Source organism: Notamacropus eugenii, chromosome 5 (genome assembly GCF_028372415.1).
Source record: "Notamacropus eugenii isolate mMacEug1 chromosome 5, mMacEug1.pri_v2, whole genome shotgun sequence".
Classification (NCBI taxonomy): Eukaryota; Metazoa; Chordata; class Mammalia; order Diprotodontia; family Macropodidae; genus Notamacropus; species Notamacropus eugenii.
In genome coordinates this window covers 422,487,388-422,503,026 of record NC_092876.1, presented here as the reverse complement: position 1 = coordinate 422,503,026, position 15,639 = coordinate 422,487,388, and the positions used below count along the sequence as shown (strand labels likewise).

The window sequence follows — 15,639 nt, the reverse complement described above, 5'->3', positions numbered from 1 at the left end:
CATATTCAACCAGCTGGAGAATAGCTGTTAAGAAAGTAGATAGAAGTGTTAAGTTGTTTAGGGGCTGCTTTCTTCTTCTCTTTCACATGGTTCCTGGTCTTTCAAATATTCCTTGTTTTGCAGCACCTCCACTGAAGGCTGAGAAGAAAAAGTGGGTGAAACTCATAAACCTATTTCTGTTTCTTAGCTGCTCCTGAGAGGGCGAAGAAAGCCTGGAGCTTTTATATTATCTTTAAATATCATTACCCTTGCTTCCTTATTGCCCCAGTTGACTCCTATCATTATGAGCTGCTATTGTCAATGAAACATTAAGGAAAGGAGTTCTCTCACAGAAAGAACCTAAATCTGATCTCAAAGCATTCTTACCAAAGAGACAGTATATAATAATGGAAATAGCTGTAGGTGAATCCCAGCTGTACCACTTGCTTGCCAGACGACTCTGAGCAAGTCACTTAACCTCACCGAGCATCAGCTTCCTCTTCTATGTTCTAACGGTATTATTTGACACACTTTAACTAAGTTGTTGTGACAATCAAACGAGATAATGCGTGTATTTTATAAGCCTTAAAGCAACCTAGAAACATATACTATTACCAATGACCTCATTCTTTATATGGTGTCACTGGTGACTTAAAAAGAATCCATGGGAAAAGCATGAGTCTTCATATACTTATAAGTCATGCTGTAGGATAGCAACCTAAATAAAGTGATCCTTCCAATGCCAAGAATGGAGAGGGGTTGTGGAGAGAACTAGAAATAAAGATTACTCAAATTGTAAGTCCTCTAGTTAAAAAGAAAAGAAAAAATTAATTTAGTCCAAATAAAGTTCAGTTTCTGACAATAGTGTCTTCCTATCTTGACTGTTTAGGAGAATGATCCAAGATAGAAAGGGCATTAGCGCTAAGACTCTCTGAAGAATGAAATTTTATAGTCCTCTAGCACAGAGTTTTGGCTTGCACACTCATAATCAGGCATCACATGTACATGTTAACTTATCTGCGGTATGTACTACTGGATTAATTATGTGTATATTACAAAGCTTAAACAAAAATAAAAAATTTCAAAAGGTGAAATGAAATTGAAATAAAATTTGACTCTTAGAGCAGGGGTGGGGAACCTGTGGCCTAGAGGCCACATGTGGTCCTCTAGTGTTGCCCTTTGACCAAATCAAAGTAAAAAAATTCAACTACTGGGATATGTGGGATGACTAAGCAAGGAGCTGAAGATGGCACCAAGGTGGTGAAACTGGGTAACTAGAGGGATGGTGGCTCCCTCATTAGAATAGGGAAGTGTGGAAGAAGGGTAGATTTGTAGAGCAAAGATAAGATAATGATATATATGAGGAAGATCACAAGGCATCCATATCTGCTCTTTCTATGTAACTCAAAACAGAAAAGGGAGAGGCTAGACTTTTATTTACTTCATTGGTCACTGCCCTGGAGCACAGAACCCACCTACTATTGAAGGAATGCATGCATACTGTCTAGGTGAGAATTTTCCCAATGGTACCTGTGCAGCTATTGGCTGTGCCTACCTGAGCACTGCTCAGGCCATAATTATCCCAAAGGGTCTACAGCTTAGTGTAGAGAGGTTGGAGAATTTACAATACTGAGTGAAAGACTGGGGGATTTTTGGAGGATCAATCTAAGAATAGTTATATTTAAGACAAGCTCCAAAACTTATAGTTATGAAGAGGGAAGGATGCAACTCATTTTGCCACCCTCTTACTGGTTGATCACATATACCCTGGGGATCAGGCTTTAAGTGCTTATTTTGGAGTCCAATGTTCTAGTAGCAAGGCTCAAAGAGAATCAGAAGGCCTGGTTACTAGAGTAACTTTAGAGTAGCTTTAGCTCTTTTTACAATTAAGTCATGTACAAATTGCAAAAACTGCCTGACCAAAAAGACCAGAATCTTTGATAATGTGATAGAAAAAGATTGTCCTGGAATGCCGCTCCATAATAAGCAACCTAGACCAGGTCAAGAGAGATCTTTGTGAAAGATACAGCTTTGCTCTTCTGCTAAATGTCTCCAGAATGGCCTTAGAATGTTCCTATGGACTATAGGCACCAAATCGACCACTGCATAGTTATATCCTACAAACATAAGACAGCAAAAAATCACATGCCATTTAAAGCACCCCCTGGGAGGTGCTTCATTGTGTTTATCCCAAATGTGAGCTTTTATTAATATTAAAATATCTCCAAATAGTTTGGATATCTTTTAATCTCAATTTGTTTATAAATAAAACATGAACTTTTATGGAAAGGACTTCTAAGAAAGGTTTGAAGTATCTCTCCTTCCACTGCCCCCAATAATCGCAATGCCTATTATTAGTTACAGCATGGGACAGTTAGGTGGTACAGTGGATAGAGTGTCAAACCTGAAGTCAGGAAGACCTGAGCTCAAATCTGGTCTCAGATACTTACTAGATGTGTGACCCCTGAGGAAGTCACTTAACCTCTCTTTACCTCCATTTCCCTTCTATAAAATGGGGATAATAGCATCTACCTCCCAGGGTGATTGTGAAATGAAGGAAAATAAAATGAAACAAAAACTCATTAAGCACTTAGCACTATTCCTGACATATAGTAAGTGGTATATAAATACTAGCTACTATTAGCATTAAAAATAATAATATTCACTTTTTAAACTGTTGAGACAGAGGTAATATAATTACGTTTTTTAAAATACCATGATATGTTCCAAAGACCCTAAAAAGGTCTAGAATTACTGTGGATAGAAAAACTGAAAGGCTAATTCAACAACCTGATAATTCAACTAATTCAACCCTTCATCCTTTAAAAGGCTCTGTAATTTTGCTGGTGGATGTACTCTTTTTATTGACAAAGCTTCGAGCCCTTCTACAACTTAACAGATGGTCTGTCAAGTTTCTACGACTTAGAAACCAATCAATCTGAGAAGGAACAGTAAGAACATATAAATAATATAACACATATAGTATAACACAATATAACACAAAAACAAATATCTCACACACAGATCAAATCTCATTACAAAAAAAATGTGAAAACTCTGCCCAAATTCTACTTCACTGTAACATTATAGGCTTCAAATACTGGTTTTCATAAATAGGCCATTAGTTGAGGCTTAAAAATATTTTTCTAGGCAGACACTTTTATTTGAACAGTATTTGCAGTAACCTACTAATATTAATCTGGAATCAGAGCAAGGTAGCTCTCCTGAGCAGCAAACATGAACATTAACAAGCACTGGTAATCATCTGTTTATCTGTACAGGGATTTGTCTGGCACCCCTTTTTTTGTTAATCAGTTAATTAAAAGGAACGCAATATTTAGTAATTTATGGTTTTTTCCAATGATTTATTTAAGTGCATTGCTTATCTATGAAATTTTCCTTTAATTCTTATCCAGTAGCAAAAATAACCATTATTTGTATACAGAAATTCATTTGCACGGATATTAAAATTCTCCAGATTCTGAGGATACTCCAAAGCGGGTTAGTTGCAAACACTTAACCACTACTTTTGTTCTACACACTCTATAGACATAATTCAAGAAATTCACATCAATAACTGCAATGAATTTTGTAGTGCTTGTGGTGGCAGTACACACATCAACAATAACAACTGAGATAGATTCTCAGGATACTTATGAACATGATGAAAACCATACAGCAAATTAGTAACAGAAATAAGAACAAAATAACTTCTGAATCCTCCATCTAACCATCTGAAGACAAAGCATCCCCACTATTCCAAAGAAAATCATAAGCAACTCCATATTAGTGAGTACATCAAGATATTCAACTATTTTGCTTCTCACTAAGCAGAATTATGGGGCAGCTGAAGATTTTACTCTTTGCTATAAAAACCATGAGGATTCCTCCTCCTACCACCATCAACAGTTCGCCAATTTCAATAAACTATGTCCCCTTAATATAAGTTATTATCACTGTGTAGCAAGATGAAATGTTGAAATCCCTGCAGATCTTACCTTTTACCAAGACTTTAGGAACTTTTGTGTGGCTGGCACAGAAGGCACTGTATAGCTTAAAACGGTCCGCATAATACAGAAAGGATCCCCCCAGAGAGAAGAGCACTTTCTAAATTGGGGAAAAAAAAGGTTAATTTTGCAACCTCACTATTCCAACTGTTAAACTCTGAGTCCCCTATCTCTGGACCAATGTCACAGGTAAAACAGAATTTCCAATCTTAGTTTACGTGGTTTACTCAATGATTTGCCTTGAATCAATGTGGAAAGAATGTCCAAATATGAGTTTATGTGGTAAAAATTCTATTGTCTGCTCCAAATAACTACCAACTATAATTGGTCGTTATAATTATTTTCTCATACTTGTGTTTTTTATGGACAGATAGTGATGATAGGATGGTGGAAAATTTTATCTTAAATCGTTATCTCCTGGCTACAATGCTAGGAATTGCTAATATGTCTACTCTTAGTGGCAATTTCCTATAGTCAAAAGGTTTGTAAGCTTAATACCAGATCTATTAAATTATAGATTGTTGGTAGGGGAACATCCAGGGTCAAGTCTAAAATTAAGCTATTAGGCTTAGGACTTTAGACCGACAACAATAAGTTAGGGTCCTTTAATTCTTAGTAATAGTGTGGAGACAATTAGGTCAAGGGCTTATGAAGTTAGCATACAGAGTTATTATTTGAGTCTCAGGTGGTTAATGTTAAAAAAAAAATCCGTTTGTGGTCTGTATTGTAAATGCTTTAAAAGAAATATCACCTGACCAAAAGTTGGAATTATATTATGTGATATCAACTGTGTTAAAAATGAAAAATTAAAAACAATTTTTAAAAAAACTGCTAATATGATATAAAAGTAGGGAAACTCAATGAAGAGATAATTAGTAGCTATATGAGATCAGGAACTGCTCAGAAAAAATTAAGAAACTTGAAATTTATTTTTTCCTTATCACATCAGCAATAGGGCAACAGGTATCGCAGAGATTTGGTGGATTGGGACTCACAACTGAAAACACATAACCTATTTCAAAAGGAACAGAACAGATAATAGGTGGTCTCATGACACCATATATTAAGATATGCTCCAAAAATATTTATAGCAGCACTCTTTGTAGTTGCCAAAAACTGGAAATCAAGGGGATGCCCATCAATTGGGGAATGGCTGAATAAATTATGGTATATGAATGTAAAATGGAATGCTATTGCGCCATAAGAAATGATGAACAAGAAGACTTCAGGGAGGCCTGGAAGGACTTATGTGATCTGATGCTGAGTGAAAGGAGTAGAAGCAGGAGAAATTTGTACACAGCAACAACCACAGTGTGCGAGAGGTTTTTCTGGTATCCTTGGAACTTTGTAATAACACAAGAACTTAAAAAAAAAAATTCCCAATGGTTTTCTAAGGCAAAATGCCTTCCACACTCAGAGAAAGAACTATGGAATTAATTTGCAGAATGTAGCAGATCATGTTTGTGTGTATGTGTGTGTGTATGTGTATGTGTGTGTGTGTGTGTATTATGTTTTGTTTTGTTAAATTATGTTTTGTTAAATGATTTTTTCCATTTATTTTAGTTCATTTACATAGCATGACTATAGTGAAAACGTATTCAATAGGAAAGTATATGTAGATCCTATATAGAACTGTATGCCGTCCTGGGGAGGGAGGGGGGTGGTGGTAGGTAGGCGAGGGGGGGTGTGTGTGTGTAAAAATCTAAGTTTTATAATAGTGATTGTAGAATATTAAAACAAATAAATAAAATTTTAAAAAAGGATATATTCCTAGAGTGCAGTATTGAAGATTAATTTAGAAAGGCTTTTGCTGAATTAGGAAAATTAAATTTGTTGCTGTCTGTCAAAGTAAATTTACTTCAGTTTTCCATTAGTAAACTTTCTCACACAAAAGATTAAGATTGATGAATTTTTTTTTTGAAACTGGAAGTCAAGGATTTCTTCAGCTCATTTCATGTGAAATATAATGTTCTTACCTTAAATACGACAAACAAGACACAGTACTCTTCTTGTATTCCATTTAGGCTTCCTTCCTAGGGAGTCTATACGTGAATATAATGCAAGGCACTATATCTCTGTGACTCTTATAAAATGTGTTGTTGATGGGTTTTCCATGGTATAAGGAAAGCAATGAGCAGAAGGAGGGAACTAAGGGGGTAGATTACTAAAGTCATGATATGTGATAAGATACTTCTTAATGGAATCAGATTATTTAGTGATTCTGCTTACCTTAAACTGGTCAACTCTCTCAAGTTTATCAAGATCAGGCACCAATCTTACTCCATCTTCCAAAGTTTTGAGAAATTCTACTTGAAATGCCACCATTTCAGTTAAATTCCCAAAGAGCACATCGAGCTAATAAAAAAGAAAGACCCTGAGCCATCAAAGTCCTCACAAGCATTCAAAACTTTCACTTTCAAACAGAATTTTCAAAGAAAATAAAATTCTAGATTTTTTTTTTTACCTTTCCAAATTTAAATAATGATCCTGCTGTCAAGTTAAAGCTCATATTTGTACAAGGAAGCAAACTAAAAAGGAGTATTTTACCTGTTTGATACGATTAAATGCATTAAAACATTCTTTCAATTTTCCTTCTTTCCATCCCCCAAAGTCAAAATGGCTATGTATCTAATATATGATCTAATAACATTAATATAATTGTACCATACCTCATCTTGGGTAAGGAAAGTTTCTTTCTGAAGAGGTTTCAGGTAGCTCTCCATGAGACAGTTTAAATCCTAAGGGTTTAAATAAATACTTTTTAACATATCTAAATGCCCATAAAAGCATATCAAGAAATAATACAGAAAATATTCTAAATTTCTATCATTAGCCTTTAAGAAATAAAATTCCATTTGCAGAACAGAATATATAATTACAAAGCAGTTCACAGAAAACATAAGTTTCCAGCAAAGAGCCATGAGAAATAAAAATCATAATTAATATATGATTGCCTTAAATTCATACTTTCAAATATCAACATATGCTTTGGGGTAATCTGTGCTTTTGGATAATCTGGTATTTATTACAACTTTAAAAATTCCGAAGGTAAGAGGGTTTATCCTTCATAAAGATACGAATGTAAAATCCACCCTCTTCCTTCTCTGGTTACTGCATTTTTATTAGAGTTCATGTGTTTTCTGATTACTCTTTTTAAACATGAGTTAATCAGAAGGTTAAAATCAATCAATAAATATCTATTAAAGGCTTACTCTATTCCAAACAGAAGGCTACAGACAGAAGAAAAAACAAAGACTTCCTGCTCTTATGTAACTTAAATAGATTAAAAGTTAATGATTAATTATAATATATAAAATATATAATTAATAAAAATTAAAAAAAAAAAACCTTACTTGCATACATACTGGAGAGTGGAGAACAGGGATAGGAACACAGGGAAAGCAGGGGAAGGAAGGGGAAGAGAAGAAAGGGAAGGAGAGGAAAAATGAAGAAAAAGACTTACTTTAACATAGGTTCGTTCAGTTTCAAGGAGTTCACAAATAACCTTGCGTAGTTTATCTGCATCTGTCAGTTGTCTCATGGTCACCAGCTGGGGTCCAGTGCATTCCTGAGGAAGCAAGCTTAGGTCAGAAGGGTTCACCTCAGTCAAAATGCAGCATCCTGCTCTGTACTATTTAGAAGTGGTTTTTAAAAATTTAGTACAGACACCGTGTCTTAGCACCCTTTTTTCTGGCCCGAATCCTTGATTTCATTAGTGTTAGGTGCTCCCAGTAGTGCAAATCTCTCTACCAATGCAGACTTTTTAAAAACCTTATATAATCTGGCCTTCTCCTGATTTTCCAGTCTTCCAACACCTTACACTCACCAACATACTCTATGTTCTTTCTAGTGACACTGGCCTCCTTGCCATTCCTTGTACACCACGCTCCATCTCCTAACTGTGCGTTTTCTCTGCTTGTCCCCCAGGCCTGGGCTTCTGCCTCCTGGCTTCCTCCAAGGCTCAGCTAAAGTCCCACATTCTGCAAGGATCCTTTCCCAGTCTTCTTTAATCTTAGTGCCTTCCCTCTACTGATTATCTCCAGTTTAACCCATATATCTCACTTTTACCCATTAGCTCATATTGTCTGTCTCAACCACTCTTTTGCTCTTTAATAATAAATATCTCAATGCTGTACTTTATTCATATCTTGTATTTCTATGATGCTTTATACATTATAAAATGTTTCCACAAATATTTTCTCAGTTGATCTTGAAAATAATTATTGAATATATAGTGTATTATTATGCCCATTTTACATATGAGGAAATAGAGCCACAAAGTAGAAAAATGACTTTCCCAAGGTCAAACAGTTGGTCATAGGATTCAAACCAAGGATTCTTGATTCCTAGACTGGTGTACTTTCAATTACCTCCCAAAGTTGGTTAGATATGTACGCTGCCGTCTAGTCTGTTTCTGTTAAATGAACATATTAACTAAAGAGATACACTATACAGGTAATTTTTGAGAAGCACCATTGTTACTGGAGAATGCAGCTATATAGGGTATCTCAAAAGTCAGTACAATTTACACATTAATTTGGAGAAAATTAGAAGTTATTTTTCTCTGGCTTTGTGGTACCTCTCCCAATCTATAAACTTTCAAAGATTCTGATAGTAGCCCAGCAATCACATTTGCTAGTTCTTTCAGTATTTCAGTTCTTATAGAAACAGGAAAGTTCCTAAGAGGGATGGTTTTGGATAAATATAATATAACAAGATCTGCAATGCAGATTTCACCTCATCCAAGTCTACGTATTCTCTGCAACTCACACAGTTCTAACCTCCCCCTCAAAAAAAAGTATGTGTGTATGTGCGCGTGTGTGTGTGTGTGTATGTGTGAGCGGGTGTGTAAAATATAAGGCCTTGGACCAGGAAGTAGGCACTGGCCTATGGGAAGAGAAAAGATGTATGGACCTCCCCAGCAATATCCACACTCCAAAGTCTTAGGGGTCAAGACTGAGTAAGTACTTTCTCCTCTTTCACTTTCATCTTTTATATCTTCACCTTTGGCCAGAGGTGTATAAATGCTATACATTTGCTTGTGGCAAAATGAGCTTCCATACTCAATGAATGTTACTTGCAATTATTTGTTGCCTTACATGATGAATCATTTTGATTACATCTTTGATGTTAAAATATTTCCAAAAGTTGGTTAAGGAATCTGCATTGTTCCTGCAGTTTTCGCAAACTGCCTATTTAAAAGTTTTTGTTAAGGTGTTGGGCCTTAAATGTTGCAATAAGTTCCTTAGTCCATGGGTTGCCATAAAGATGTTGTCTTGGGTGGTAGAAAAATGACTTTTACATTGCCACACATTAAACCATATGCATTTGAAATCTGAGGGCATTATTCAAAAATCAGTAATGTTTTAAATGTGATATCGTGGTCTTTGCAATATTATTCAACATTTAGGCTAAAATAACTTGAAAACCAGTCTTCAAGAGCAACTTTAGTCTCCTATGCTTTCTTAATTGACCACCAAAGAACTGAAGGCAATCAATGGTTGTAGCTTTTCCGAGTACAGGACACCCATAAATAAGTATTGACTTTAATTTAAAATCCCCTTCTGCATTACCTCCTAATTAAAGTACTGGAAGATCCTTAGACACTCTAAATCCAAGCTGACTTTTTTGCTTCTTAGAAATGTAAATTCTGGAAGACATCCTTTCCCCTAGGAAGCCTATTTCATTTACATTAAAAATCTGTTGATTTGTCTATCAACCTTCTTAGATTATTTTCTTCAAAACACCAGAATCTTTAGCTGCCATGTCCTCATCTGTACTGGCAGCCTCTGGTAATTTCAACATTATGCAATTAAACTCAATTTTATAGCCATTAAACCAATCAACCCTTGCAGTAAAGGTTTCTTCATTATCCACTTCATTTGCATTTTCTTTCACTGCTCTAAATAAGTTTGAAGTTTTTGTCTGAACAGCTGTGCTAAGATGAATGCACTTTTTATTGCAATCTCCAATCCATACAGCCAAAAGATGTTGCATTTCTATTATTGTAACACTTCTAATTCCACGTTGTCTGTAAAGCACAAAACCTGATGCGACTCTACCTTTTTCTTTGATTTTGCCTAAGGGTTTTCCATACCGCAGATTCAGGCATTTTAATATCTTATCCTGTTTTAGAGTTAATATTACCACAGTCATGCTGTTCAATCACATCAAATTTTTGTTTTAATGAAGGTCAAATCCAACCTGTCTTTTTTTTTATGGGTGCTGCAAGCTAACAATGTTTTTTTACATTTTAAAATAGAATAAAACTTGATTTTAAAATGTAAAAAACATTCATAGCTTGCAGGACCTACAAAAATATGCAGTGTGCAGACCTCTGTTCTAATGAGTACAGTTTTGGACATGTTGAGTTTAAGATGTCTACTGGACATACAATTCCAGGCTTCTGATAAGAAGCCTCTTCTTTTTGTGCTTGCAGCATTTCCATTTGAATTATTCTCCTTTTTGCCCATTTTGTTAGAGGAGTTTTTTTAATTAACAATTTTTGGTAATATAGTACCTAACAGCACAGCACATCCATACACGATAAGCAAGTACAGATTTACTGACAATGTAGCAATTAAAATCCTTGACTAACTTGCATGTGTCACATTAGTTGACTTTTGACTTCTATTAAATACAACCTGATATCATTTTATAATTTGACTTGGTATCATTTTATAATCCAAACTAAATTGAATTTTGCATTATTCAAACTCATATTAATCTCAACCTAGCTGTATAACAATAAATCCATGCTAGATACATGGATTTATACATAGAGACAAAGGGCAAAAAGGTTTACAAGAATAAAGATTATATGGGTACTGTAGGAAGCACATAAAAAAAAAAATACTCCTGAACAAACCTTTACTTGATCCTTCCATTAAAACTAATTATCGTCCCATATTTCTTCTGTCCTTTGTAGCTAAACTCCTCAAAAAAGGCTACCTATAATAGGTACCTCCACTTGCACTCGCTTTCTTAACCCCTTACCTTATCCCACCAAAATGTTCTCTTCAAAGTTACTAATGGTCTTTCCTCAAACCTCATTCTTCTTGACCAATCTGCAGCTTCTGACCTTTGACAATCTCTTCTCTCTAGGTCCTTAGGACACCTCTCTCTCCTAGTTCTCCTCGCATCAGATTATTCTTTCTTTTTCCCTTCCTAGATTCTTTTCCAGATCCCATCCTCTAATCTTAGATCTCCCTCAGGGTTGTGCTCTGGCTCCTCTTCTCTTCTCCCTCTATACTGTTGCAATTGGTGATCTCGTTGGCACCTATGGATTTAATTGCCATCTATATGCTAATGATTCTCAAATTTATTACCTTGCCCCAAACTGCTGATTTCCAATTTCACATCTCCAACATCCATCTCTGACTGGAGGTTCAGTAGACATCTTAAACTCAGTGTGTTCAACACTGAACTCATTATCTTTCCCCCTAAATGTTTTCCCCACTCCTACCCTCCCTCTTACTGTAGAGGGCAGCATCATCTTCCTAGTCTCTCAGGCTCACAACCTGGGAGTTATCCTGGACTTTTCACTCTTTTTTCACCCATTCCTCAATCCCCAAATTCAACTGTTGCCATGGCCTGCTTATTTCACTTTTTTAGCATCTTTTCAAAATGCGTTCTTCTCTCCTCTAATACTGCCACTACTCTGGTGTAGGCCCTCATCTCCTTACAACTGGACTCTTGTAACAGCCTGCTGGTGAGTCAACCTACCTCAAATCTCTCCCCTCTCTAATACACCTTCCATTTGGCCACCATAAGGATTTTCCTAAATAATAGGTCTGACAATTTCACCCCTACTCAATAAACTCTAGAGACTTTCTATATAAAGCCCTTCATAACCTAGTCCCCTTCTACCTTGCCAATCTTCTTATACCTTATTCCCCACCATATATTCTTGAATCCAGTGACACTGACCTCCTGGCTGTTTCATGAACAAAACATTCCTTTCTCTTGGCTGCCCTTCATGCTTAGAAAGCTCTCCCTCCTCAGTTTCTGCTATTGACTTCCCTGCTTTCCTTTAAATCCCAACTAAAATCCCATGCTTCTTGATTTTAGAGCTTTTCATCAGGTAAATATTTCCTATTTATACTTTATATGGCTTGCTTTGTAAATATTTGTTTGCATATTGTCTTCCCCATTAGATTATAATAAGGATCTTTTAAGTCTTTTTCTATCTCAGTACTTAATATAGTGGCTGGCACATAGTAGGCACTTAGTAATGGTTTGTTGATGGTTACTGATTAGAATTATTAAATATTATATTAACATAAAATTATAGAAATATTAAGAAATAATATTTTTCTCTAAAGCCCCTTCCAAAATTCTTGGGAAAGACCCTCGGAAAGGTCAAAAAGATTTTTCTTAGGGAAATAGTTAAGGATAACAACCAAATTTGAGTCTTACCTTTCCTGATCCTTTAAGACAGATTTTGACTGACTGACTAGGATCACTCAAGAAAAGTTGTTTTTTTTTTCTTTTCTTTCCAATGAATGGGAAGTTATTCTCTACTTCCTATTCAGTTTAGGTGATTAATATAGATATCTAGGAGAAGACTTAATGATTCCTCCAGGAGAATGGTCAAGTATGAAGGAGATACAGACTTGACTGCAAGGTTTCTGGAGTGTTAATCCCAAATTGTATTGTGACTTTCTTCCTCAGAATTTCTACGAATGCCACTTAAAATTGTCTTAAAGCAGAGCCATGTGAAAGTACATGGGGGACTTCATCATTTTGGATATCTCTCTACCAATCAGAAATGGCTTGGTTATAGATTAATGTCAAATTAAGTAAAACTTTCTGACAGATTTAGGCAAAAATCATATAGTATTAGTTTTAAAAATTTTTCCCTGACAGTATTACTAAGTTAAAGTTATTAGAACTAAATGGCACTGGCAACAACTTACGAATAAAATTTATGGACATATCAAACTTGTTTCATCTTGCATCTTCTCATTTTTATTTTTATCATGATCTTGTTTTATATATTTGAGCATCTGTACTTGCCAATGGAAGTCAGAATGAAATTTAGATCCAAAATATTTATAGTTTTTGGAGATGACGGAGTCACATCTCTCTGCCAAATGATGTCATTTTTTGTAAGGGGTTATCAGGGTCTCAGGTTATCAGGGTCATGGTGTCCTCGGGAGAAATCTCTTGAGACATCATGTCCTTGCATGACTTACGTGATGGACCACCCTTATGCAATAACCGATCTTCACAATTATCTTGAGCAAGAGCAAGAACAGCCAAGCACTTAAGCTCAGCAAACAGCGTTTACGAGCTTCTTGTATGCATGGAAGTAGAATGCCTATTTATACTCTGAGCTAGCTGATAATAAATGGAGAGGATAGCATCCTTGCTCCCACCTCATTCATTCGCACCTGGAAGAAAGATCTCATGCAGGCATAAGATCTTTGGGGAGCTCAACAGTTTTTAGTAAGAAAAGTACAATTTTTCCTCTCATTAAAATAAACCTCTGTAGAAGAACATTTATAATTTTTGTAGAGGATGGAGTCTGAGTGTAGTTCATTCTGCTAGATGTTTTACGCCAGCACTAGGTGATCATTTTTCTTCCAAACCAGTAACATATATAGAAGTCATGATGGCCTCACAAATCAAGAGAACTTTATTTAAGTTTTCTACTCATCTTCCTTTCAAATTAAGAACAGAAACAAAACTCTAGAAAAGTAAAACATATACCAAGAGTAAACCTATATATGTATGTCACTTTCCTGAATTCTTTATTATGGCCAGGTATGGTCAATAAACATTTATTAAGTGCCTACTATGTTCTAGGAACTGTATTATCTTGCTTATCCATTAAAAAAGATGTTAATAAATAACAGAAAGGAGGGAGACAAAATACGCATAGATGGCTAAAGAGATACATAGATGTATATACACATAGAAAAAGACAGAGTTAAAAAAATTCCATTATTTTTTGGAATATACATAAAGAACATGTACAGAAACAGACTGAAGATGTGCAGGAACAGGATTTTCCAAACTGGATGACACCACAATTATAATTTGTACAGTGCATTATAACTTTTAGAAATACCTCAAGGATCAGATGTTTTCCTAAGAAAAACCCTTTAATTATGTGCAGGTGCCAAAAAACTACATCAGTTATGGTAGAATCACAATAGATTCACCCCTTAGATTTTAAGCTACTTGGGGGCATGGACTGTCTTTTTTGCATCTTTTTGTATCCCCAGAACTTAGCACGGTGCCTGGCACATAGCAGGCATTTTATAAATGTTTATCAACTGTGTGATTGATAGACTTGTAACACCAAAATGAAAATCTCTCACCTTGCTTGTTTTGTCACCCTCCTCAGAGGACTCCAAGTCATGGACATCTGTCTCCTCAGGAGTCATATCAGCACTTCTGACTTGCTCAGAGCAAAGGCTGTTAACTGTTGAAAATGCAAGCCAAAAAAAAAAATCATATTTTTAGAGGTGGAGGGGGCCCTCAGCAGTGAAGAACACCTGCTATAAACACACCCAACAAATAACCATCCAGTCTTCCTTTGAAGGCCTTCAGTGAAGAGGAGGCTTACAGCCTCCTGAGGTGGCCCATCTGCCCTCTAGAGCCAAACAGACAAGTCTAGTTCCTCTTCCATGCAACAATTTGACAACTACATGAAGACAAGCTTATGTCCCTTGAGTCTTCTTCAGATTCAGTATCTCCATTCCTTCTATCTTTCTTTATTGGCATGAATTTAAGGACCCTGACTATCTTAGATGCTCCTCCTCTAGACTGTCTCCAGTTTATCAATAGTCTAAACTGTCACAGCCCAAACAATACTCCAAGTGTAATTGGGTCAGAATATAGTACAGAAGGACTGATACTACTTTATTTCTACAAGCTATACCTCTCCTAATATTAGTTAGCATTTACATAACACCTTCAAGATCTGCAGAGCATTTTCAAATTTGATCCTCACAAAAATTTTGTTAGGGAGGTGGCAATTATCCTCATTTTACAGATGAGGAAATGAAGGCTGAGGGGTGTTAAATGACTTGCTGAGTTCTCACAATTAGTACCTGAGGCAGGATTCCAGCTTAGGTCCTCCTGACTCCAAATCCAGGGCTTTATCCACTAAGCCACCTAATTTTAGATTCCACATCACAATATTCTTTGAAACTAAACTTGCAGTACACTAAAAACTCAGGCTCTCTTTAGCCATAATACCCTCAAACTATACCTCCCTCATCTTGTGAAAGTGAGTTTTTGAATGCATGTTTATGACTTTATATTTATTCCTACTGAATTGTATCTTATTAGATTCAGACCAATGCTCCAGCTTGTCAGATATTCTTTGGATCCTGACATTGTAATTCACTATGTTAGTGCTTACTTTCAGTTCTGGGTCACCTGCAAATCTGGTGAACATGCCATCTATGGCTTTATCCAAATCATTTGACAAAAATGTCAACAAACAGAGTCAAGAGGAGAGCAAAGGAATATTTCACCAAAGCTGACACTGAACAACTGAAGACCATTCTTCAAGTCTGTGTCATGGATTTACTACAGAGGTCACATCTTTTCATCTTTAAGAAGTCTATGAAATATTTTCTAAAAAAAACACAAACTTTGCTAAAATCTAGATAAACATTTGGACAGAGATGATGGA

General features: G+C 35.8%; 1 protein-coding gene across 8 annotated transcripts in view; it reads right to left on the bottom strand.

Moving 5' to 3' along the window:
* Positions 1-15,639, bottom strand: part of TIAM1 (TIAM Rac1 associated GEF 1) — a 320,249-nt gene that overhangs the window by 24,280 nt on the left and 280,330 nt on the right. For all 8 annotated transcript variants that reach the window (XM_072615007.1, XM_072615015.1, XM_072615013.1 and 5 more), the window contains 5 exons: positions 14,315-14,418; positions 7,450-7,554; positions 6,656-6,724; positions 6,216-6,341; positions 3,978-4,086 (listed from right to left, as the gene is read on the bottom strand). In XM_072615007.1, coding sequence (XP_072471108.1) covers positions 3,978-4,086; positions 6,216-6,341; positions 6,656-6,724; positions 7,450-7,554; positions 14,315-14,418 — 513 coding nt within the window. The remainder of the gene's footprint in view (positions 1-3,977; positions 4,087-6,215; positions 6,342-6,655; positions 6,725-7,449; positions 7,555-14,314; positions 14,419-15,639) is intronic.